A 27,824-nucleotide genomic window follows, 5' to 3' on the forward strand; every position below is an offset into this window, starting at 1 on the left:
GACGTAGTGCGTCGAGTTTGATTCTTAAACATCTGTTCAGGTACATTTCAGCTGGTGATTTTCCACAGGAAAGTGGTGTCGCTCTATATTTTAAAAGAATTTCTTGTACTTTCTTACTCATGGGTAAACGATCAGTAGACATAGCTTTTAGTCTCATTTTTAGGGTTTGAACGTTTCGTTCAGCTAAGCCGTTTGTAGCAGGATGGCCAGGAGCAATAAACTTTTGAAAAATACCATGAGTTTTTGAAATTTTTTTAAATTGATCACTTACAAAAATTGTAGCGTTGTCTGACACCATAACTTGAGGATATCCGTGAGTAGAACATATCTCTAACAGAAGATCGATGGTTTTTTCTGATGTTGGCGCATCCCTAAGAACTTTGATTTCAGCCCATCGTGATTTAGCGTCAACCACAACAAAAAAATAAAAACCTTGGAATTGACCCGCATAATCAATATGGAGTCCCAATTTTCTGTTGGAATATCCCAGTGGTGTAGTGGAGCTTTTGAAGGTGATTTTCGAATTTCAGCACAAGGTTGACATGACGACCATAATTTCAATGTCTTTGTCTATGTTTTTCCAATAGCAATATTTTCTTGCAAGTTGTTTCATCTTTGTAATGCCTATGTGAGTTCTGTGGAGTTCTGATAGGACCAGTCGTTGGAGTTGAGTTGGAATAACAATTCTCTGACCTTTAAAAAGGATCTCGTCTTCTAAAGTGAAATCATGTTCATTTTGATTTTGTGATTTTAAATCAGCTTTAATTCTTGATAAAATGGGATCTTTGTCTGTGGCATCTTTGATATTTTGATAGGTTAGATCGTATGTTGAAATTTCTTTTATTGACTCATGACAGATAGATCTAATTTCTTCGTTGAGAATTTTTTCTAAAGAAGATGAAGGTTGATTGATAGAAGCTCTAGAAAAACAGTCGACGTTAACGTGATCAGAAGATTTTCTGTATTCGACTTCGTAATCAAATCCTGATAAAAATGATGCATATCGAAGTAGTCTAGCAGAAGTCATTGAAGGTAATTTTGAATTTTGATGAAAAATTCTCGTTAGAGGGCTCTTATCAGTGATGAGTTTAAACTTACGCCCAAAAAGATACATGAAAAAGTGATTTACTGAAAACATAATTGCAAGTGCTTCTCTGTCTGACTATAATTTTGTTCACATTTGGTAAGAGATCTTGAAGCAAATGCGATAGGCCTTTCGATTCCTTCAATAACATGAGATAGTACCCCTGCAACACCGGTTGGACTTGCATCACAAGCTAATACTACGGGCAAACTTGGATCATATGGAATTAAAACTTGATCACTCGCAATTTCCTCTTTTAATTTGTTGAAAACTGTTTCACATGAATTATTCCAAATAAATTTTTCTCTTTTCTGTAAAAGTTTCCGTAGAGGGTACGTTTTAGTTGAAGCATTAGGAATGAATCGGGTATAATACATTACCATACCAAGAAACCTTCGAACTCCATCCACATCTATAGGTCGTGGCATGTCGAGAATAGCTTGAATCTTTTTTGGAGACTTTAAAATTTCATTGTGCTTGATAAGATGACCAAGATATTCTGTACTGGTTTCGAAAAAAACACACTTTTTGCGATTAAGGTGAAGATTGAACATTTTTAGTCGTTGAAGGCATGCGTCAAGATTTTGTCGACATTCTTGTTTACTGGATCCATGAACAATTATGTCATCAAAGTATGAGTGAGTTTTTGATAGACCGGATAGAATTTGATCAATAATTCGATTGAACTCTGAAGGGGCAGTTTTAATTCCAAAAGACAGTCGATGCATTCGATATGTTCCTCGATGTGTTGATATAGTTTGGATAATACTGCTCTCTTCGTCTACTGCTAGATGAAGATATGCTTTGAACAGATCCAATCGACAAAAATATCGTGAATCTTTTAAGCTGTTCAATATATCTTCGATTTTTCTGATTGGATAGTTTGCGGACACAATTCTCTCATTAACACCAATTTTGTAATCTACACAAAGTCTCACACCTCCATCAGCTTTTGGAATAGCAACCAGTGGTGAACCCCAATCACTATGGTTGACTTTCGATATAATTCCTTGAGCTTCTAAGTTGTCAAGTTCTTTCTCAACTTTCTCCCTAAGTGCATACGGTACATCTCGTTCTTTAAAATAGACTGACTTAGCATTCTTACGCAGTTGCAAATTTACTTTAAAATTTGATACAAGTCCAATTGATTCTTCAAATATATCTGAATATTTTTGAACAAATTCTTCTTCATTAGCCGGTATATTTTTGATTTGTCTGATTCCTGTTGAGCTATCGATGTCTTGAAGGTTAATGTTTAAATGTCTTATCCACACACGTCCTAATAAGGAGTCTAATTCATCAGGAACTACGTAAAATTCTTCTGTTGAAATTTTATTTTGATATTGTATTGATGTTTTTGCTTTCCCTAAGGGATAAAATACGTTTTTTGTATATGATCTAAAGGCAATATCGGATTTTTGAAGTGGTAAATCAAGATCTAGTTCTTTAAATTTTGATTCTGAGATGAGTGTAAATCCTGCTCCAGAATCAACTTCAAATGTTGCCGGTTTGTTTTTAATAAGGACTGTCACATAAAACTTTTGAGCATCCGTGTAAGATTGATTTTCATCAATATCTACAATTTTATTAATGCCAAAAGTATCCTCTGGTTTTGTTTCGCTGGTTGATGGTTGATATTCATTAATTAGATGATGGGTCGAGTTAGTTTTATCTTTGTTTGCTAAAAGCGTTGAAATACAGACTAAAATGACGTGACCATTTTTTTTACAACCTTTGCAAAGAAGTCGTTTAGGATTGATTTTACAGTTTTTAACAAGATGTTGCTGACCACATCGTAAAAATCGATTGTCTATCCCCAACTCTTGAAAATTGATTCTTGATCTAGACTGGGAACGCTTCCTATTATAAGACGCTGAATTTGGTCTCTGTCTAGATTGATTGATTTGGTTGATATTTAAAGAATTGTTACGTGATGAAAATTCTTTACTGTCGATAATTGAAGATTCTAAGATTAAAGCCTTTTCTTCTAATTTTTCAAATGTTTTTCATTGGATTCCAGCAGACGTTCTCTAATTAAGTTATCTTTGATGCCTCGAATAAACTGAGCTCGTAAAAAATGTTCAGAAATGTTTTCCTGACATTTGCACGTAGAGATAAATTCACATTCAAAAGTAGCTTGCTTTAGAGCAGTAGTATATTCGGAAATTGACTGATTTTCTTGTTGATATAAGGAAAGAAATTTATGCTGCAACACAAGAATATTTTTCTTTGGATTCAGGCGATTATCAAGTTTCTTTACAATGGTGTTGTAATCAAAATCTCGAATTTTGCATTGAAAGCATTGAAAAAGTTGCAGAGCCAATAGAATTCAATAGTAAGTCTAAAGCAAATTTCTTGTCATCGAAAACGTGTTTGATTTTAAGGTAGTTTTCGAAACGTTCTATGTACATTGTGAATTTTTCTTTTTGTTCATTAAAATTTTCGAATAAAGGTATAAAATGATTAATAGTCGAATTTGAAGTACTTGCCAAACTTTTCTGAAGTTGATCTAAAATTTCCTGGTTTACCATCATAAATTGTTTGAATTGATCTGGATCCATGTTTAATATGTATTTTTAAAGTCTGGTTATTCAATGATTTACCCCGTCGCCAATTTATTATATCTGCAGATTGAATAAGTAGGACATTTCGATAAATATATTTTGACAACTAATAAATATGAACTGACATAACTATATATAACATAACATAATAACTACTACAAATAGAGGAGGATACTATAGTCCTGATGGCGTATTCGTTTTTAGCGACCCCAAAAACCGCCCGAGTAATCTATTTGTATCAATTTAATGCCGAAAACCCCCGAAACTCCAGAAGATGACGTGCCTTATCAGTGACCGTGGGCACCAGGCCGGTTCTGATGGCGTAATCGTGTTCAGCGACCCCCAAAACCCCGAGTAACAAAATTTGGACCTAAATATGATTATTTTGACATGTATACAGTTCGTCTAATATACTTATTGTTGCACGTCATCATCTACGTCAGAGATCTAAGTTGACATAGTTGCCAAAAAAATCCTGAATCCATTTTAATCAAATAGATCACATAATTATTGCAAACGTGGATTATACAACAAAACAAATTAATATTGAATGTAAATAAATAAAAACTTTAGAAATAGAAAACAAGAATTAAGTTATAATCCTACGTTAACCTTCGGATGACCAAGCAGGGGAAATTGTGACCCCAGCGTATGTTTTTCTTTAATAAATTCAAAAGTATTTTCAATTTTTAACTCATTATTTTTTTTGTTTGACTTTAATATCATTCTATATATCCTCATATTTTGAAATAAAAAATTCCCTCCTCTTCTTCTTCTTCTTAACTCAGGCGAGACTCGTTAGCCTCTGGCACTTGGTCATAAGACCTTTGTACCAAAACCTGTTCTTCTCCTTAAACTTTAATAAGTTCTGTGGCCTCAACGAAGGCCAACAGTTTTCTTATTGCTAGTTTTAGGATCTCTTCTGGTTCTAACCTTATTTGACCAGTGAAGTCCTGCCTTACATCACCTAGCACACTGCAATGGCATAGTATGTGCATGGCAGTTTCTTCTTCCATTTCGCACTTTCTGCACCATGGTTCATTCACCTTACCTAGTTTGTATAGGTGATTTCTTAAACGGCAATGTCCAGTCACCATTTCAGTGACCGTTTTGATCTCTCGTTTATTGAGGTTCATCAAACTGTTCGAGAGTTTTTATCAATATTCTTGATTATTTTTTTAGTCTGGATTTGCCCTTGAGTGGTTCTCCATTTATTTTGATGATTCTTTATCAGCCATTTCTGAACCTCGTTTTTCATAGCGTCTTTAGTGATGCCACAGAAAGGTTCTGGGCCTTCAAAAGTTTCTCTCGAGCCTTGTTTCGCTAACATATCTGATCGTTCGTTCCCATGCACCCCTTCATGACCCGGCACCCATATTAAAGACACTTTATTGTCTTTTGCTAGGTTATTGAGGAAATCTTTGCAGTTTCTCACCAGTTTTGATTTGGTGAGAGGGTTCTTTACAGTCAGAATAGCCGATTGGCTATCTGTGTAAATGTTGATTCTCTTAGCTTTAGGGTCTTCATCAATGATTTCATCAATGCAGACCACCAAAGCAAAAACTTCAGCCTGGAACACCGTTGAATGTTGACCTAGGCTGTAAGATTTATTATAGTTACATGTTTGTCCAAAGACTCCTGATCCAGTACCATGGCCAGTTTTAGATCCATCAGTGAACCATATTAAGTCCCCATTAATGTTTGGGACTTTTTGTTCTCTAGATGGTATAATTGTGTTAATCTTCTCAGTGAAGATTAGTTCTGGTGTCATCATATCTGAGTTCATCATAAAGATGGATTCCTCAAGTATAGTCCCAGTAATGTTTGTGTGGCTATTCAATACATAATTTGGTCTCCAAGTATTGTTTGCTTTGAGCCTCAGGATGGTCATAAAGGCTACCGCCGAAATATATAATTCCAGCGGAGGGAGACCTGTGATAGCCTCTAATGAAGCCGTTCCTGTACTATTCAAGGCTCCTGTTATATTTACAAGCGCTTGTCTTTGTAGGGTGGTGAGAGTGGTCACACAAGATTGCAAAGCCGTCTTTCTCCACTAGAGTACTGCCCCATAAGTAACTGTCGGTCGTGTCACTGATGTGTACAACCAACATATCACCTTTGGTTTCAATCCCCAGGTTTTACCTACAACTCGTCTGCAGTTCCAGAAGAGTCGCTTAGCCTTATTGGTTATATTGGTAATATGAGTATTCCAATTGAGTTTCGAATCCAGTGTTACCCCTAGATACTTAACCTCATTGGTTCTTTCCAGTACCTCTTTAAATAATTTCAGCTCACTCAGTCCAGTAAGCTTTCTCTTATTTGTAAAGGCTACCAGTTTAGTTTTAAAAGGGTTCACGGAGAGGTTCTCTTTCAGACACCAGTTCTCTATGTAGTGAAGGGCATATCGCATCTGATACGCAACAGTGCTGGGAAATTTTCCCTTAGTTACTATTACGATTTCATCTGCGAAACCCTGGACCCAGATTCCTTGGGCGCTTAGCCCATGAATCAGATCATCGACAAATATGTTCCATAATGACGGTGACAATACACCACCTTGAGGGCATCCCTTAGTTGCCCTCAGATTTATGGTATCTTCATGCGTATCTGTGGATATTATTCTGCTCTGAAGCATCTGAATAATCCACTTGTATGTTGTGTTGTTGATTTTCTTCCTCACCAGTGCGCTTTGTATAGACTCGATTGAGGTATTATCAAATGCACCTTCTATATCTAAAAATGCAGCAAGGGCGACTTCTTTCTGATACAGACTCTTTCGAGTTCCGACACTAGATTGTGCAGGGCGGCTTCACCTGATTTCCCTGGCTGATACGCCCATTGCCGTTGGTGCAGTGGATTTTCATTTAAATTGTTTTTCTTGATGTGTTCATTCAAGATTTTTTCCATGGTTTTTAACATGAATGAGGTCAGACTTATAGGCCTGTAGGATTTTGCTAAGGTGTAATCTGTTTTCCTGGTTTGGGAATAAACGCCACCCTTGCCCTTCTCCAAGCTTTGGGAATGTATCCCAGAGCATGGCTAGCTCTAAATATTGTAATCAGTGGACCCATGATTATTTCCAGACCCTCCTGGAGTAGCTTAGGAAATATACCATCTGGTCCCGCAGTTTTATAAGGTTCAAAAGTTTCAATAGCCCATCTGACCTTGTGAGAACCAAAGATCTCGTCAGAGGTCAGCCAGTCCCTTTTGGTTGGGCTATTGTTTGCTTGATGATTGTTATTAGCAGTCAATTGCGTCGACCCTGGAAAGTGAACACTTAAAAGATGCTCTACAGCCTCCTTCTCTGTCTCCGTATACTTCCCATTGGGCAATTTCATTGACTTGGGTTTGTTAATGTTATCTCTTTTGAGGATTCTGTTAACCCTGGCGCTTTCAGGTACACTTTCAATGTTTTCACAGAATTCTCTCCAGGATCTTTCCTTAGCGGATTGGATTTTCTTATTATAGGTTTTCAGTTTAGCCTTATATGCTTCCCAATCACCTGATTTCTTCGCCCAATTGAAGAGCCGTCTTGTTTCTCTTTTGAGATCGGACAGCTCCTTATTCCACCACGTTACTTGCCTGGGAGGTCGACTTTCTTTTAGCGGGCAGTTTTCCTCATATGAGACGACTATTGCATGCTGCAACCAATCTACTGCCATCTTAACCTCAACGTTGTTTTTTGGCCTTTTAGGATAATTCCGTACCCCTGTTCCAAGATCCCTCTTAAAGGATTCCAATCGGTCACCTTAGAGTCTCTATAGAACCTTGGTTTCGGTTTGAATGAGTTTATCTCAAAGCATATGTATGCATGATCCGATAAGGATAACGCATCCGACACATGCCAATCAGATATTATGTCCCCAATCCTCATAGAGCATAGGCTTAGGTCGATTAGTGATTCTGCCCTTGATGTCCTGAAAGTGGGCTTATTACCCCTGTTCGGAAGATCAAGTTCAGTAGTGCAAAAGTATTCAAAAAGTAACTTACCTCTATTGTTTGTATCTCTGCTCCCCCAAATGATGTGGTGAGCGTTGGAGTCGACTCCAATGATAAGTTCTGTATATTTATCATTGGTGTATTCTACAAGGTTCTCTAGGTTAGTCCCTGGAAGTTGTTCTTTAGTGTCAATAGGAAGGTAAAGAGACGCAACAATCAACTCTGTAACCAACCCGTTGCAATTCAGTTTAATTCTGGCAGCTGTCATGTCTCCCCTACAGAGCTCCATAACTGGTACCAGGTTAAGGTCAGATCTACAAAAGATACAAGTTCTGATTTTATTGTCAGGTACTCCCAAAATTAGTTCCCATCCCTTAACATTTAATCCCCGTATCTTACCTTCATTTATCCACGGTTCTTGAATAAGCACCATATCAATATTCTTCTCAGCTACTTCCTGGCACAAAAGTGCCGAAGCTGTTTTTTTGTGCTGTTATCTTAATTTTGCAGTTTATTCATTTTTGGGGTCTCTAACAGGCCCTCTTGTAATTTCTTCCACCTGCATAGATTCCCCTTCGGCCTCCTGCAGTTCGGAAGTAATCGTTGCAGGTTTTGGTTCCCCAATGTTCCCTACCTGTCTTGCTTTAGCCTCTTCCAACGGTATAATACTTGCTCGCTGTAGAAGTTAATAAGGTTTCCATTAAAGCCTTTCGAGCTGAGCCTCTGACTCCTTATCAATTCGGAGACTCACATGCAGTCCTCCGTCAGCTGCTGGTTTGGAACTCAGAATTGCCCAACGACTGGTCCTTAGTTCAGGATTTGTTTTCCAATTCGTGCCAGTGGCACTTTCAAATCCTCATTTTTAGTATCTGGAAGGTACATCAGTACACGCTTCGATTTTGGGAGTTCCTCAGTCTTAATGACCTTCCACTCCGTTTTTTCTTCCAAGAAATCCTTTGTGATCTTAAAGGACTCCTCGTCAGCACATATCAACCCGTAGTATCCATCCATGAGCCGATTATCTTCGTAACGAGGTGCGCAAGGAACCTCATCGATAAGTTTAATTAGGGCTTCCTTTATTACTCCAATGTTTTTTTCCGTTACAGATATGTCAGGGCATTCTTTGGGAATTATTGCCGTCTTCATTCCCGTAAGAGCAGCTTTGCAGTTGCTGCTGAGCTCTTTGAAAGAGGCAGCAGCAGTTCTGCTCTTTTTTGTTAATTTCTCCTCAGGAGTGCTTCTATCAGACACAGTCCGCTTGACAGCTTGTGTGATTTCGGCATTTCCAGGAGTCTTATTTTGAGGTCTAGGAGGTAATTTGACCTTAGAAGTGTCAATTTCCTGTTCTCTCATTTTCCGAAGCTTTCTTCTCTGTGCCCCAGATATTTTTGGCCGAGAAACCTCATCCTCAGCATCTTTTAAAGAAGTCCGCATTGCGTCCTCAGTATTTTTATTACCCGATGTGATGGGTTTATTTTCTTCCAGATTCTGCCGAACAGTCTCAGTGGAAGTTTGATTGTTTGTTGGGTCCTCCTGCGAGACCCCTAGGGTTAAATCTTTTAAATTTTTGCATGGTTCCATATTGATCCCACGAGTATGGGAGAAATAAACTGTCCATACCAGCAGCGCTCCCTGTGCCGGTACAAGGCCTTAAATGAAAGGGGGTGTGGCCTGGTTCCCCCAGTCGACCGTTTGAGACAGTTTAATCTAGACACACAACTGCCATGCAGGCCTGGGCACGGTACAATTACACCTTTACCTTGTGTGTTGGGGGTGTAGGTTTAGTGGGAAAAAGGATGAAGGAGGGATAGCATTTTCTGGTTGTACTCGGAGTGTAGGATAGATACAACTGGTAGATAATATCGGATCGGATGACTATATATTGGCGATGTGAACAGTGCCGTAGAATGGAGATGTGGCAGTGAAGACAAGAGGGTCTTCTACTTAAATTTACGTCAGGGTAGTGGTACAACCAGGCATGGGTGGGTTAACTTAGGGCGGGCTACTTCTTGGTCGCTGATTCATACATTCCTAGTCTCTCGAGTACCTAGGAAAGATTCCCAGATCCTCCAGAGAGCTAAGTCGTGACAGGAACCGGTCTAGCGAGGTTGTATCACATCCTTTCATACTTACCATGCACCAGGCCTAGCCCGTTTATAGGGGGTGCCTTCTTTCATCGGAGAGCTCCTTATTAGGGAGATCCCATGCATTCGTACACACATACTTGATCCACTTCCTGCGCCAGACTACAGCCCTATCTGAACAGTCAGCTTAAGCCCCCGAACCAACGTCAAGGTCGTGAAGCCCCTATCGGGAGAATATTTTACGCCCCTATATTTTTCGAATAAAAAATATATTCTGAAGTTGATGTTTAGTAAAATACCGTCTATTATGTGTAATTCCAAGTAGTTTTACGCCAAAGACGTCGACTTTGCAAAGTAACAAGACACTTGCTCAACATACACACTACACATGACACTAATACTCATGTTGTGACTGGCTGAATGACATAAAGTCCATGCCATAAAAAAAACTTCACTTTTTTGTTAATTGTCATTTTTGACATTTTTTACCTGGGGTCATTTTTCCCCCTTGGTCATCCGTGTAACAAAAAAAGGTTGGTCATCGGAAGGTTAAAGTAAATAATAAAACAGTAAATATAATAAAACAAATACCTATGGTAAAGAATAATAACAAATATGAAGTGTCAACACCGCAACTGTCAAATAAATGTTACCAATTTATGCCAATATGTCACCTTTGTTCGCTCGCAGTTATAGTGTCATCCGAACAAGTGTGCTTTATAAAAACGCTTTATATTCCACTTATAAAAATTAATTGAAACAAGTTAAAGTATTTGTCTTTAAATGTACATTAATAGAAATATTCCACAAAATGATTCTAAAAAAGAACATACCTACCGCCTAAATATTTCGTGTTGGTATCATGTGACGTCACAGGCTATGACGAGGATGACGTGCAACGGTAAGTATATTAGACGGAGTGTATGCATTTTGGATGCATGTTATGCGCTTTAAAATGCAATTATGCATGTCCACCCATTTTATATAGTCGATTTTTTTCCTGACCTCATTCTGAACACAATGCAAACAGTTATACGTCTCTAGATGCTGTATTTAAAAATCGATTTATTCCGGTGTTTTTTTGTGCTAAATGCCCCAGGTCTATTCTAATCTACCATAGCCAGACCCATATTCATTCACATAATTACTTTCCTTGGATATTTTAGATGCTTGGGATCGACTCAACATCTTAAAAATTTGTACGGAGCAGGATATACTTTAGAAATTAAATTGACAAGTGAAGGAGCTGATGATACAGAAAAGTTTAGAGCTCTAAAGAATTTTGTGTTCGCTCTATTTCCCAATGCAGTGTTAGAGGACACATTCGGCGATAGGCTCATATTCAGTGTGCCACAAGATAGCGTTCGATCTATTTCTAGATGTTTTAGGAGTTTAGAAAATGGTAAGTTTTTATTGAACTAATTTTTAGTTTTTTTATACACTGCGCGCCAGAGAAAATGGCTACACAAAAAACTTTTATAGACCTATAGGAAGAAAACCTACCTGTTTCGATTAAAATTAAAATTTTTTCGATTATTCCGATGATTGAAAGTTAAAAAGTTAATTTGTTGCTACGCAAACTGCAAAATCAGTGAAAATCGTTATTTGGTAATAACTTTTACTAAAACTTCCTTAGAACTTTAGCGTTTCACCCAAAGTTGGATATTGGGCACTTAACAAACCCTCAAAATTTGAGACCAATCCATTAATTAGTTTATTTATAAAGTTTATATATTAGTTTATTAGTTTATTTATATACAGGGTGTCCAGAAACTCTACCGACAAACGAAGACAGGAGATTCCTCAGATAATTTTAAGACAATTTAACCCAATTCACCTAGTTCGAAAATGCTTCTGAAGGGAGCTAGAGCTCTTTGAAGATGGCGTCATGAAATTAGTTTTTCTTAAATACCTCCAGAAGGCTTCTATTTAGAAAAACGAAAATTGATATGCATATTTATTTTTCAGAGATGAATCGATTCCATCGATTGCAAATTTCTAGTACCGGTCATAGGCGTCCGTTTTGGGTAGAGCAACGGGTATTTTATCGTATAACTTTTTTGTCCTTAACTTTTATGCATTTTTGACACCGGATTATTAAATTGTGAGGTATTCTAGTACTAAAAGGTACTCTTGCTTTAAATCGGTAGGATGCACCGTTTTCTAGAAAAATCGATTTGAAAGTTTTTCGTTTTTGGAATTTGAAAAAAAATTGAAAGAACTTTTCAACAAAAAACGAAGTATTTTACCAACATAAAGTAAGAGTAACTTTTAGTACTCGAATACCTCATAATTTAATAATCTAATGTCAAAAATGCTCGAAAATTCAAGGCAAAAACATTATGCTATAAAATAACTGTTGACCTACCCAAAACGGACGCCTATGACCAGTACTAGAAATTCGCAATTAATGAAATCGATTTATCTCTGGAATATAAATAAATGTACCAGTTTTCGTCTTTTTAAACAGTTTTTTTTTGAAATTTTTTTTTTTGTAATTCAGAAAGTGAAAAATTTTCAAATCGATTTTTCTAGAAAACGGTGTGTCCTACCGATTTAAAACAAGAGTACCTTTTAGTACTAGAATACTTCACAATTTAATAATTCAGTATCAGAAATGCATAAAAGTTAAAGATAAAAAAGTTATGCGCTAAAATAACCGTTGCCCTACCCAAAACGGACGCCTATGATCGGTACTAGAAATTTGCAATGTATGGATTAGATTTATGTCTTGAAGATAAATACGCGTGCCAATTTTTGTTTTTCTAAATAGAAGCGTTCTGGAGGTATTTAAGAAAAACTAATTACAAGACGCCATCTTCAAAGAGCTCTAGCTCCCTTAAGAAGCATTTTCGGACTAAGTGAATTGGGTTAAATTATCTTAAATTTACCTGAGGAATCTCCTGTCTTCGTTTGTCGGTAGAGTTTCTGGACACCCTGTATAGAGTCATTCTATTTGTTTATCCCAGAGACCTTTATTTTGCAAAGATAATAAGATAAAACAGAAAATAATAAAGATAGAGCAATTATGATTATGCCAAATGAAAGTAGAAGAGCGATAGTATCAAAATGTATTAAAAAAGATAAAAAAATAATTAGTATAGTCAAAAATCCTAATGCCAAATTTTTAAAATTTTGTAGTTTATAAACATTTAGAATAACTTTGAAAATGTTGTTCGTAAAAGCAATCTTTTTATATATTCGAAAAGATAGTATTTTAACACGAAGTATAAAATAGAAAAATTTAGCCTGGGCTCATTTGGGACAAAGTTAGCCATATGTTTTTTTTTAATTCACAGCTAATTTGTTTGTAATAATTAAGGAATCTCCTTAATGCCATTTTAAAGAATGATACTTTTATTTTTCCTTAAAAATTTGCACAAACATTATACCTTTACAGCACCCTCTACGATTTTTCAAATATGTAATGCAAACGATTACTAGGGGGAACCTACAAATCCAGCGAGTTAAAATACCGAAAAAGCAATTACAAACGAATATAATTTGCTGTAGCTCCGGATCAACTCAATGGATGTTGATCTTTCTTTTTTAATTGGTATGTAATTTTTACGTACATTACAAATATGCAATTTGTTTATAAATTTATTAATTAATAAACAGTCTAATTTGTTTAAACAATTCTTGAAAAAATATTTTTTTACAAAAATCTATTTTTTTAATTATAGTATCATTAATTATCACAGAAAAATTTAAAGCACACTAAAAGAACGATCAAAATACAGGGTGTTTGGTAAAGAATGGGCCATAGCTTAACCTCAGGTTCCTGAGGTTAAAATAGGCCGATTTAAGCTAACTTACCTTAGTACAAAGTTCATAATAACCGAGATACAGGGTGTCAAAGTTAAACTTTTTTTTTATTTATTAATTAATATTTCCTGACAGGCATGAGATATCAACACGAAATTTGGTATGTAGGGGTTTTTGTGGACGAGAAAACTAAATTCCCTACCAAAAATTATGTGTTGCCCAGAGGGCGCCACATACGCCTTTCAGCACTCATTTAATACGTTCAATTTTTTTTATCCGTCACTCCGTATAATTTTGACATTAAAATTTTTATTCCCCTATTAGTTTTACTTAAAAAAGATATACTTCTTTAATCTCCCTAAACTCAACCGTTTTCGAGATAAACGCATTTTAAATCTGCGGTGCAACATAATTTTTAGCATATCATTGTAGTTACACCAGAAAAATAACTTATATATATATATATATCCGGGGTGTCATATCGGCTGACGCCGCATCCCCACACCTAACCGCCATCTATTTCTATCCTGGGCATCTTCCTCTTCCAAATCTCGGTGTTCCATGGCCTTCCTTATCGTGTCATTCCAGGATAGTCTTGGTCTTCCCCTTTTCTTCCTACCTGGGGGTTTCCATTTCAGGAGTTTCTTTGGCCATCGTTGGTCGTCCATTCTAAGTAAGTGACCGAACCATTTTAGGCTTCTTCTCTCGAGCCTGTCTACCGCTGTATCGTGTGCCTGCATCCTTCTTCTTATTTCTTCGTTACGTATTCTGTCCAATCGGGAGATTCCAGCGCTTCTACGTATGTAGTCCATTTCCACAGCATTGATCCTTCTTCTGGACTCTGCTGTTAATGTCCAGACTTCGCTTCCATACATGAGTACCGATTCCACAAATGTCTTCCCTATTCTTAATTTTGTAGTTCTGGATATATTTTTATCCCACCACACGGAATTCAAGCAACCTACTACCTTCCTACTTTGTTCAACTCGCCTTTGAATTTCTTTGTTGCCTAGGCCTTCTCTGTTTATTACAGCTCCCAGATATTTGAATTCTTCAACCTGTTTAATTGATGTGTTCTCTGTAATTAGGATTTCAAAGTGGGCGTCAGAATTCACGACTAGATATTCTGTTTTTTCTATATTTATATTTAATCCCCATTTTTTGTAGGTTGAATACAGGCGGGTTAACATGAATTCCATGTCATACGAATCTTGTGCCAGTACTGCTTGATCGTCAGCAAAGTGGATGTTAAACAGGCAGTCATCTCTGATCATGATTCCCATTAGTCCACAACTTCTTTTCCATTCTTTTAAAGCGACTTCCAAGTATATGTTAAATAGCAACGGTGATAAGCTACACCCTTGCTTCAGTCCTTTTTCTATTTTTATTCCTTCAGATAGTTGTGTGCCAATCTTGACATATCCCACATTATCGCTGTACAATGATTTGATAATATGTATAATAGCCGGACTAACTTTCATTTCAACAAGGGCATGCCACAACTTGTTTCTAGGGACGGAGTCATATGCCTTTTCCAAGTCTATGAAGGCAATGTGAGTTTCTTCATTTACGCTCGTCCTTTTCTCTATAAGTTGTTGGATGACGAAAAGGTTGTCCACACATGAGCGTCCCGCAGTAAAACCACTTTGATCTTCACTTATTCTCCCTCTTGTCTCTACGTCTAATCTGTTCTTTATTATTCTGCTAAATAGTCTACTAATACAGTCAAACCCGCTTATTAGAATACCGGTTATAGGAATAACCCGGTTTAAGGAATAGAAATTTGAGGTCCCGAAACGTTTCTACTAGCTAACAATGATCGGTTATTAGAATATTTCGGTTATAGGCATACATTTCGTTGGCACGAAGGCTATTCCAATAAGCGGGTTTGACTGTAGTACTGTTAACACTAAGGCCTCTGTAATTAGACGGATTACTATGTTTCCCCTTTTTGTAGATGCTCGAAATGTAGGATATTTTCCATTCTCGAGGAAAATAATTAGTTGCAACACATCTATTCATTAACTTAGTTAAGCGTTCTATAAGCATTTTCCCTCCATATTTAATCATCTCTATCATGATTCCTCCTGGGCCTGGAGCCCTGCCGTTTTTCATCGAATTAAGTGCTTTAACTAGTTCTTAAAAACTTAATAGAAAATTAACTTCTTAGAAAAATAACTTAAAACCATAAAATTATCCAAAAATGTATCGCAAATTTCTTAAAATGGAATTTGCGATGCAATTACGTAAATTTGAGAACTGGCACAATTATTATAGTTTTTTTCGGGTGTATTTACAATGATATTATGCTAAAAATGATGGTGTATCGCAGATTTAAAATTCGTTTATCTCGAAAACGGTTGAGTTTAGGGAGATGAAAGGAGTATACCTTTTTTAAGTAAAACTAATAGGAGAATAAAAATTTTAATGTATACCTTATTTAAGTAAAACTAATAGGAGAATAAAAATTTTAATGTCAAAATTATACAGAGTGAGGGATAAAAAAAATTTAACTTAATAAATGAGTGCTGAAAGGCGTATGTGGCGCCCTCTGGGCAATACATAATTTTTGGTAGGGAATTTAGTTTTCTCAACCCAAAAACCCCCACATACAAAATTTCATGTTGTTATCTCATACCTGTCAGGAAATATTCAATAATAAATAAAAAAAAGTTTAACTTTGACACCCTGTATCACGGTTATTATAAACTTTGTAATTAAGGTAAGTTAGCTTAAATCGGCCTATTTTAACCTCAGGAATCTGAGGTTAAGCTATGACCCATTCTTTACCAAACACCCTGTATATTCAGTAGATCCCGAGATATAGAAAATGATAGTAGTTTTAAGTTGCATTTTTTAGTTTTTGAACTCGTGCATTTGTCGGCTCCCAGCTTCCCCTTCACTTAGCACGACTAGTCACCAATTGAACTACATTTTTAAAAATTCGTGTAAAATACCAGCTTTCTAATATGTAAAATGACTTTTTCTACGGACAATATTTTAAAAGTTATTCTAAATGTTTTTAAACTACAAAATTTCACAAATTTGGAATTAGAATTTTTGACTATATTAGATCATTTTTTTTTATCGTTTTTTAGTATATTTTGATAGTATCAGTTTTCTACTTTCATTGGGCATACGCAGAATTGCCCTATCTTCATTATTTTCTGTCTTATATTATTGCAAAATAAAGGTCTCTGGGATAAACAATTAGAATAAATCTTAAAATAATTTATGGATCGGTCTCAAATTTTGAGGGTTTGTTAAGTACCCCAATATCCAACTTTGGATGAAACACTAAAGTTCTAAGGTAGTTTTAGTAAAAGTTATTGACAAAATAACGATTTTAACTTATTTTGCAGTTTGCGTAGCAACAAATTACCTTTTTAACTTTCAAAAATCGACATTTTAAAGGTTTGTTAATGTTCTAAAAAATTAAATTTTGTAATTTTATGTCAACTATTTAGCTTTTGAATGGGGTGCAAAAAATTGAAAAAAATCGCGATTTTTGCACTAAATTGTTAATAATTAAAAAACGGACGCGAACTCTAGGCAGGAAACTGGTAGGTTTTCATCCTACAGATATACAATAACTTAAAAAGTAGTCAGCTACCTGGATCTTTGAGTGTCCCGAACATGGTCTACTTCTAGCTTATTACCCTGGAGTAGTATTTGAGTACAAAAATGATAGATAACGATTCAGATGGGTAATGTGAGATGCATTGTTGGAATATTTTCCTAAGCGTCGCCCGTTTGGTATTTTCGTACCTGGGTAAACAGATCATTTGAATCGTTGTCGGCACTCATTTCATCGTTCCCTGTTAGAGGGCGTTCTAACCATACTCCGATATCAATATTTCAGATATAAAATCAATGGGAAAATTACTAGGCTATTGATTATATTCAAAATAAGATAGCTAAAAGGAACTACAACGTTAACGGGGTTTTATTATTTCATATGGTCAATGAACATCTATATATGAAAAAACCGAGGAGTGCTACCATTTAAAGGGGTGCGTTTTTGAGAAATGGGTGAATTAGTCCCTGGGCACAGGTTACATTAGGGTGAGTTCTATGCACTTTTGGTACAAACATATCTACATAAAAATTGTTCCTGGTTAAATTTCCTATCTAAATATCACTTTTTAAAGTCAATGATACTTTTTTTTACAAAAATAAGTATATTCAAAAGAAAAAGCACAAAGAAACCCAAAAGAAAGAAATTTTGTTTTTTGTCCCATAACTTTTGTCCACGAGGATATATGTATAGACATTGCTTTACAGAAAAAAAAAAAAAAGAATGTGTGTGTACTTTGTACGCACGTAAGAAGTTATACTTCTAAATATGATTTCAATGAAATAAATATACTTTCGGACAGTTTATTTGTATTTTATTTAAAGATTAAATTAATTTTTACTTACTACTTTCCAAAAATGTTTATTAAAACAATACCAAAAATTAAAAAAATATTAGAAAACACCAGGATTCGAACCGGGGACCTCTTGATCTCCAGTCCAACTCTCTACCACTGAGCTATACCCTTTTGTTTATCCGGGCTGCAAGATCTCTCAGACATAGTAGGCTATTGATTATATACTATAGAAAGGAACTACAACGTTAACGGGGTTTTATTACTTCATATGGTCAATGAATCTCTATATATGAAAAAACCGCGGTGTCTAAATTTTCTTGTTGATGACATAATTCCTCAATTTCAGCAACAACACTATCAAAGTGTTCTGCCAATATAGGCTATTGATTATATTCAAAATAAGATAGCTAAAAGGAACTACAACGTTAACGGGGTTTTATTATTTTATATGGTCAATGGACATCTATATATGAAAAAACCGCGGAGTGCTACCATTTAAAGGGGTTCGTTTTTGAGAAATGGGTGAATTAGTCCCTGGGCACAGGTTACATTAGGGTGAGTTCTATGCACTTTTGGTACAAACACGTCGACATAAAAATTGTACCTGGTTAAATTTCCTATCTAAATATAACTTTTTAAAGTCAAAGATACTTTTTTTTACAAAAGTATATTCGAAAGAAAAAGCCCAAAGAAACCCAAAAGAAAGAAATTTTGTTTCTTGTCCCATAACTTTTGTCCACGGGGATATAGGTATAGACATTGCTTCACAGAAAAAAAACTTACATATTTTCTCTTTAAAATGATGCTTAATAGAGGTAATTAGGATTTATAGTTTTCGCAATATGATTTTTCAAAGTTCGCCACTCACAGCAATTTTGGGCAATATTCCTTGTTATTTCGCAAATATTTTTCTGTAACTTTTTTCTACGCAACTTTAGGCATATGCAATGGTACATGTAAGAGGAATAGAAATCAATTACCTTTAAAATGTTCTACTGTGTAATGTTGTACGACTTCTTTTAAAGAGGTTATCTTTTTCAAGATTTTATACTTTTAACAATTTTTTATATTTTTTACGATTATTTTTTAAATTTCCCATTATAACTTTTTTTCTTCTACATTTAGGTATATATTATATAATAAAAAAGAAAGCTTATTCTGTTTAATTTAAAATGGTGTATTATAAAAATTCTAGGATTATTTTTGAATAAGATATGCTTTTTCAAAATGTAATAAGTACTTGCAACGATTTTTGATTTTAGGATTATTTTTTAAATTTCTCCTTATAACTTTTTTATGTGATTGTGTGCTATGATTGAATCTTATTTTTTATAGGTAATACTTTGGATCCACTTGATTCGGCCGGGCAAACTTCAAAATATGGATTAATTCCAATATTTACTGTCAAAGCTCCTGCACCACAAGCTGTGCTTGAAAAAATAGCATGTAAATGTACCAAAGAATGTACAAAAAACTGCGGTTGTAGAAAGATAGGAATTAGTTTTTCAATATTCTGCAAAGGGTGCATGTGCATGGGTACTAATTGTGGGACTCTAAGATAACTGAGGTGTCAGAGGAAGATATTAAAGCTAATGCTAACGAAGAGATGGACTTCGATTTTGAAATTTTTTAAATGTCAACGTTTAAATAATTTTAACTAAAGTGATGTTTTCTAAGACTAATGTTTATGTAATTTTTGTAAAAGAAATAATTTTAAATAATACAGGTAAAAAAATATCAAAGAATCACTCGGTTTCCATTATTTAAATATAGATGATACACCATTTTAAAGAACAGAAAGTAAGCCCTCTTTATTCAGCAATATATAGTATATTCATGTACAAGAAAAAAAAAGTTATAATGAGAAATTTAAAAAATAATCCTAAAATCAAAAATCGTTGCAAGTACTTATTACATTTTGAAAAATAATATCTTATTCAAAAATAATCCTCGAATTTTTTGTAATACAAAATTTTAAAGTAAACAAAATAAGCTTTTTTTATTATATAATATAATATATACCTAAATGTTGAAGAAAAAAAGTTATAATGAGAAATTTCAAAAATAATCGTAAAAAATGTAAAAAATAATATTTATTTTATATTAGGTATTATATATTATATATAATATATATAATATTATATTATATAATATACAATATATCATATAATAATATAATTTTATTTTTATATTATATTATAAAAAATCGTTAAAAGTATAAAACTTTGAAAAACCATAATCTCTTTAAAAAAAAGTCGTACAACGTTAGACAGTAGACCATTTTAAAGCTAATTGATTTCTATTTCTACTACGTGTACCATTCCATATACCTAAAGTTACGTGGAAAAAAGTTACAGAACAATATTTGCGAAATTACAAGGAAAATTGCCCAAAATTGCTGTGAGTGCCGAAATTTGAAAAATCATATTTCGAAAACTATAAATCCTAATTACCTCTACTACACAACATTTTAAAGAAGCAATATGTAGATTTTTGTTCTGTAAAGCACTGTCTATACCTATATCCTCGTGGACAAAAGTTATGGGACAAAAAACAAAATTTCTTTCTTTTGGGTTTCTTTGTGCTTTTTCTTTTGAATATATTTTTGCCAAAAAAAAAGTATCATTGACTTTAAAAAGCGATATTTAGATAGGAAATTTAACCAGGAACAATTTGTATGTAGGTATGTTTATACCAAAAGTGCATAGAACTCACCCTAATGTAACCTGTGCCCAGGGACTAATTCACCCATTTCTCAAAAACGCACCCCTTTAAATGGTAGCACTCCGCGGTTTTTTCATATATAGATGTCCATTGACCATATGAAATAATAAAACCCCGTTAACGTTGTAGTTCCTTTTAGCTATCTTATTTTGAATATAATCAATAGCCTATAGTGACAAACAGACGAAGTGAATTATTATAAAATACTTTAAATATTACTTATTATCTTATTCCCGAGGTAGACAAGTCCAAATACACAAAAATTATAATAATAGTTATTTATGATATAAATGTTAAAAGTACAATTTTAAGGCACGTATGTGAAAGTTTCGTGTGAAAGATTTGCTTCGCTCATTTTGCAATTCACATGAGTGCCTTAAAAATGTACTTTTTAACACGTCTATCATACAATATTTTTTCTACAAACGTCTTATATATCAACAATTATAATTTATTCATTCTCAGTTACAGGACAATACCTAAAAAAACTTTTACTTGAACTTGACTGACATTTCAGTTTTATAATTTTCTTGACATTACATCAAAACTGCCTATACTGTCAATACGTAAATCATAACAACTATAGAATATCATCTACTTTTATTTTTGTATATTCTAATAAATTTTAATAGTTTTTTCTACAAACGTGTTAATAATGAAATAACACAGTTTAAATTAAATTTTAAAAAACCTTTTAAACAACCTTTTTCAAATTGCGCAAGTTGTGTTATTATATTAATGTTAATAAATGAAATATTAATATTTTGACGTTTCACAATTTGACAATTCACTTTTTACTGCATTGCCTTAAAATTTTTAAAGCACTGGTACTTTAAAGTAGTATTTTTAACGCTCCTATGGAGTGCTATAAATTGCATTTTTAACATGTTTGTAGAAAAATATATTTGAAAACACTAATAATATATTCTGTCCACACCTTTTCTGAACTGATACATACATAAATTAAAACATTTAGTAACGAACTCCGTACTCTCTGTGCGCGCATGCGCGCAGATTAATAAAATTTCACCCTCAATCGCGCCTAAAGAAGTATAACTTCAAAAACCTATATATTTCTTCTTTAAAATGTTGTTTAGTAGAGGTAATTAGGATTTATAGTTTTCAAAATATGATTTTTCAAAGTTCGCCACTCACAGCAATTATGGGCAATTTTCCTTTTTATTTCGCAAATATTGTTCTGTAACTTTTTTCTACGTAACTTTAGGTATATGCAATGGTACACGTAATAGGAATAGAAATCAATTACCTTTAAAATGGTCTACTGTCTAACGTTGTACGACTTTTTTAAAGAGATTATGGTTTTTCAAGGTTTTATACTTTTAACGTTTTTTTATAATATAAAAATAAAAGAAAATAAAGTGTAAATAAATCTGTAAAGTGGAATAAATTCAATATCTCAAATACTAATTGCTTTTTTGGAAAATGCTCAGACCCGTCGATTAGTATTTCAAATTGTCCTTTTTGACATTCAATAATAATGTATACAGGGTGTCCCAATTTAGAGATATGACGTCATCGTCGATTTTCTTAAATGGCAACACTGTCATTTTGATAGCTAATTTGATAGTGTTTGTAAAGTTATACATAACTGCAAAATATCAAATTTTTATTCTCTACCATTTACAAGATAATAGAAAATAACAAAGTTATATCTATAATTTGGAATATATTCAATAATTAAAATACTAACTGTTTTTTGAAAAATGCTCAGACCCGTCGATTAGTATATCAAATTGTCCTTTTTGACATATAATAATAATGTATACAGGGTGTCCCAATTTAGAGATATAACGTCATCGTTGATTTTCTTAAATGGCAACACTGTCATTTTGATAGCTATTTTGATAGGGTGTGTAAAGTTATACACAACTGCAAAATTTCAAATTTGTATTCTCTACCATTTAGATGATAATAAAAAATAACAAAGTTATGAAAAAGAAGTAATCAACTAATAATTGAATTTAATTATTTCAATAAATTAAGCAAAAACTCATAATGTTGCCCTCAATTATTGTCAAATTGTCAATGGGCAACGTTATGAGCATTTGCTTAATTGAAATAAATAAATTCAATTATTATTTGATTACTTCTTGTTCTTCATAACTTTGTTATTTTTTATTATCTTGTAAATGGTAGGGAATAAAATTTTGAAATTTTTCAGATGTGTATAACTTTACACACGCTATCAAAATAGCTATCAAAATGATAGTGTTGCCATTTAAGAAAATCAACGATGACGTCATATCTCTAAATTGGGACACCCTGTATACATTATTATTATATGTCAAAAATGACAATTTGATATACTAATCGACGGGTCTGAGCATTTTTCAAAAAAACAGTTAGTATTTTAATTATTGAATATATTCCAAATTACAGATATAACTTTGTTATTTTCTATTATCTTGTAAATGGTAGAGAATAAAAATTTGATATTTTGCAGTTATGTATAACTTTACAAACCCTATCAAATTAGCTATCAAAATGACAGTGTTGCCATTTAAGAAAATCGACGATGACGTCATATCTCTAAATTGGGACACCCTGTATACATTTTTATTGAATGTCAAAAAGGACAATTTGAAATACTAATCGACGGGTCTGAGCATTTTCCAAAAAAACAATTAGTATTTGAGATATTGAATTTATTCCACTTTACAGACTCTCTCTGTATAATATATTATATATTATATATTATACAGAGAGAGTCTGTAATTTGGAATAAATTCAATATCTCAAATACTAATTGTTTTTTTGAAAAATGCTAAGACCCGTCGATTAGTATTTGAAATTCTCCTTTTTGACATACAATAATAATGTATACAGGGTGTCCCTATTTAGAGATATGACGTCATCGTTGATTTTCTTAAATGGCAACACTGTCATTTTAATAGCTATTTTGATAGGGTGTGTAAAGTTATACACAACTGCAAAATATCAAATTTTTATTCTCTACCATTTACAAGGTAATAGAAAATAACAAAGTTATGTCTGTAATTTGGAATAAATTCAATAATTAAAATACTAATTGTTTTTTTGAAAAATGCTCAGACCCGTCGATTAGTATTTCAAATTTTCATTTTTGACATACAATAATAATGTGTACAGGGTGTCCCAATTTAGAGATATGACGTCATCGTTGATTTTCTTAAATGGCAACACTGTCATTTTGATAACTATTTTGATAGGGTATGTAAAATTATACACAACTGCAAAATTTCAAATTTTTATTCTCTACCATTTACAAGATAATAAAAAATAACAAAGTTATGAAAAACAAGTAATCAAATAATAATTGAATTTAATTATTTCAATTAAGCAAATGCTCATAACGTTGCCCATTGACAATTTGATAATAATTGAGGGCAACATTATGAGTATTTGCTTAGTTGAATAATTAAATTCAATTATTATTTAATTACTTGTTTTTCATAACTTTGTTATTTTTTATTATCTTGTAAATGGTAGGGAACAAAAATTTGAAATTTTGCAGTTGTGTATAATTTTACACACCCTATCAAAATAGCTATCAAAATGACAGTGTTGCCATTTAAGATAATCAACGATGACGTCATATCTCTAAATTGGGACACCCTGTATACATTATTATTGTATGTCAAAAATGACAATTTGAAATAATAATCGACGGGTCTGGGAATTTTCCAAAAAAAACAATTAGTATTTTAATTATTGAATTTATTCCAAATGACAGACATAACTTTGTTATTTTCTATTATCTTGTAAATGGTGGAGAATAAAAATTTGATATTTTGCAGTTTTGTATAACTTTACACACCCTATCAAAAAGCTATTAAAATGACAGTGTTGCCATTTAAGAAAATCAATGATGACGTCGTATCTCTAAATTGGGACACCCTGTATACATTATTATTGTATCTCAAAAAAGACAATTTGAAATAATAATCGACGGGTCTGAGCATTTTTCAAAAAAACAATGAGTATTTGAGATATTGAATTTATTCCAAATTACAGACTCTCTCTGTATATTATATATTATATATTATATATTATATATTATGTATTATATATTATATATTATATATTATATATTATATATTATATATTATATATTATATATTATATATTATATATTATATATTATATAATACCTAATATAAAAAAAATATTATTTTTTACATTTTTTACGATTATTTTTGAAATTTCTTATTATAACTTTTTTTTCTTGCACATGAATATATTATATTGCTCAATAAAGAGAGCTTACTTTCTGTTCTTTAAAATGGTGTATCATCTATATTTTAATATGTAATGAAAACCGAGTGATTCTTTGATATTTTTTTACCTGTATTATTTAAAATTATTTCTTTTACAAAAATTACATAAACATTAGTCTTAGAAAACATTACTTTAGTTAAAATTATTTAAGCATTGACATTTAAAAAATTTTCAAAATCAAAGTCCATCTCTTCGTTAGCATTAGCTTCAATATCTTCCTCTGACACCTCAGTGTGCCTCAGTTATCTTAAAGTTCCCACAATTAGTACCCATGCATATGCACCCTTTGCAGAATATTGAACAACTAATTCCTATCTTCCTACAATCGCAGTTTTTTGTACATCCTTTGGTACACTTACATGCTATTTTTTCAAGCAAAGATTGTGGTGCAGGAGCTTTGACAGTAAATATTGGAATTAATCCATATTTTGAAGTTTGCCCGGCCGAGTCAAGTGGATCCAAAGTATTACCTATAAAAAACAAGATTCAATCATAACACACAATCACTAAAAAAGTTATAATGAGGAATTTAAAAAATAATCCTAAAATCAAAAATCGTTGATAGTACTTATTACATTTTGAAAAGGCATATCTTATTCAAAAATAATCCTAGAATTTTTTAAAATACACCATTTTAAAGTAAACAGAATAAGCTTTCTTTTTTATTATATAATAAATATACCATATACCTAAATGTAAAAAAAGTTATAATGGGAAATTTTAAAAATAATCGTAAAAAATATAAAAACTCGTTAAAAGTATAAAGTCTTGAAAAAGATAACCTCTTTAAAAGAAGTCGTACAACATTATACAGTAGAACATTTTAAAGGTAATTGATTTCTATTCCTCTTACATATACCATTACATATGTCTAAAGTTACGTAGAAAAAAGTTATTTGCGAAATAACAAGGAAAATTGCCCAAAATTGCTGTGAGTGGCGAACTTTGAAAAATCATATTTCGAAAACTGTAAATCATAATGACCTCTACCGAACATTATTTTAAAGATAAAATATGAAAGCTTTTTTTCCGTGAAGCAATGTCTATACCTATATCCCCGTGGACAAAAGTTATGGGACAAAAAACAAAATTTCTTTCTTTTGGGTTCCTTTGTGCTTTTTCTTTTGATTATATTTTTGTAAAAAAAAGTATCTTTGACTTTAAAAAGTTATATTTAGATAGGAAATTTAACCAGTAGAATTTTTATGTAGAAGTGTTTGTACCAAAAGTGCATAGAACTTACCCTAACGTAACCTGTACCCAGGGACTAATTCACCCATTTCTCAAAAACGCACCCCTTTAAATGGTAGCACTCCGCGGTTTTTTCATATATAGAGATTCATTGAACATATGAAATAATAAAACCCCGTTAACGTTGTTGTTCCTTTCTATAGTACATAATCAATAGCCTATACAGTAGCTGGCTGTATACCATAATGAAAAAACTTATACAGAAGTAAAAAACTTCGATTTGTACATATACTGGTATAAAATAGTTTATTAAAAAACTTCTTAAACTATTATCCAATGGATTGCAAAATGTTTTCGATCTAAATTAGATCATCATCAGTGCATTGTGCTGGGTAGATGAAACTAGCACATTTTTAAAAGTGGTAACCTCAAAATATATGGTTTACATATTATTTTATAAAATATTGCGACTCCAAGTCGATGTTAATATAATAAATTATGCTATGAATGCTCAAAGGACAACATGGTTCCGTACTTGAAAAAATGCTAGGTTCTTGCCAGTTCAATGGGCACAGACCAATATTTCATTATTTATACCGAGCAGACGAGCGTTTTGCCTCAGATCGATCTTCATGCAAAACCTTCTTGATAACGGGTAAACCTACAAACACGTGTCGGGGGATGGCAAGAGACTTGATTTGAATCCAAACGAAATCGTTTATTTTCATTTCTATGCTTTTATTATGCTTTTTCATGCTTTTATTATGTAACAGTAATTATATTAATTTATCATTATTCTTGACAATAACATACAGGATGTTTGTAAACAAGTGCGATAAACTTTCTTCTTTTCTTCTTTTAGCCCATTTCTATCCAACTTTGGACAAAGGCCTTCCCCAAATCCTTTATCCGCCTTTCCCCCTTGGGGACATGACAATGGCACATATTTAGTTTTTAAGATTTTGGTGTGATTTTTTGTCACTAGGTACATGATGTTTTTTCATATTTAAATATTGTATTGTTTTTTTAGCCAAGCATTCATTAAATATTGAAGAATACAGCTTTAGTCAAACAACACTAGAACAAGTTTTTCTAAAATTTGCACTAGAAGGTGAAGAAGAAGGGGATTAAGAACTTTTTACTATATTCTTTAAACAGTTCTGTACGTATGTCTACACTTTTCAATGAACATTTAATTTGGTGATATTATTTTGTATGCTATTATATACTTAACAATGTTTCACAACTATTTTTTTATTTGTTTATTTGTATCTTATTAAATTATTACGAAAATATTCTTTGTTTTAAATTATACAAAAAATATAAAACTTTTTATATAGAAAATAAGAAAAACAAAATTTTTAACTGGAATGATGATGCGGCTGTAGTTTCGTGTTGCAACGAAATTGAAAATGGTTATTCATTTTTGATTTATCTTTACTCCCATTGGAGTACGAACGGAACCATTCTCGTTGGAACTTTACCACGCTGATCAGATGGGACGTGAATTATAAATTGTAAAATTCCCTCATCTTCCTTAGTCTCAGCATCCGTTATGGCTTGCAAATTGTAGAAGCCTCGGAGGTGTTACCAGAGAAGGTTCCATTGTTTTCAGTCTGGTAGGATGTAGAATGACATTTTTGGATGTTGTTTTATGTGCTATTAGATTGAAAACTTAGTTTTTTGATAGCAGTTGCCGCTAGGGCATCCCTGCCATTTCGTTCGTTGCAATCCGTGACTGCACTCCGGGGTTTGTCCTAGTTGGGTCAGAGAGAGCAGCATATGTGCCTCCTGATGAGAGACTAATAAGTTTCGAAAC

At 33.1% G+C, this 27,824-nt stretch overlaps 1 protein-coding gene across 1 annotated transcript in view; it reads left to right on the forward strand.

The window, feature by feature from the left end:
* Window positions 1-27,288, forward strand: part of LOC114338609 (phospholipid-transporting ATPase ABCA3-like) — a 351,819-nt gene extending 324,531 nt beyond the window's left edge. The window contains exons 25-26 of the mRNA XM_050645554.1: window positions 10,838-11,073; window positions 27,036-27,288. Coding sequence (XP_050501511.1) covers window positions 10,838-11,073; window positions 27,036-27,136 — 337 coding nt within the window. The 3' untranslated portion in view covers window positions 27,137-27,288. The remainder of the gene's footprint in view (window positions 1-10,837; window positions 11,074-27,035) is intronic.
* Window positions 27,289-27,824: the final 536 nt, after the last annotated feature.

The sequence above is a fragment of the Diabrotica virgifera genome, chromosome 3 (assembly GCF_917563875.1).
Source record: "Diabrotica virgifera virgifera chromosome 3, PGI_DIABVI_V3a".
NCBI lineage: Eukaryota > Metazoa > Arthropoda > Insecta > Coleoptera > Chrysomelidae > Diabrotica > Diabrotica virgifera.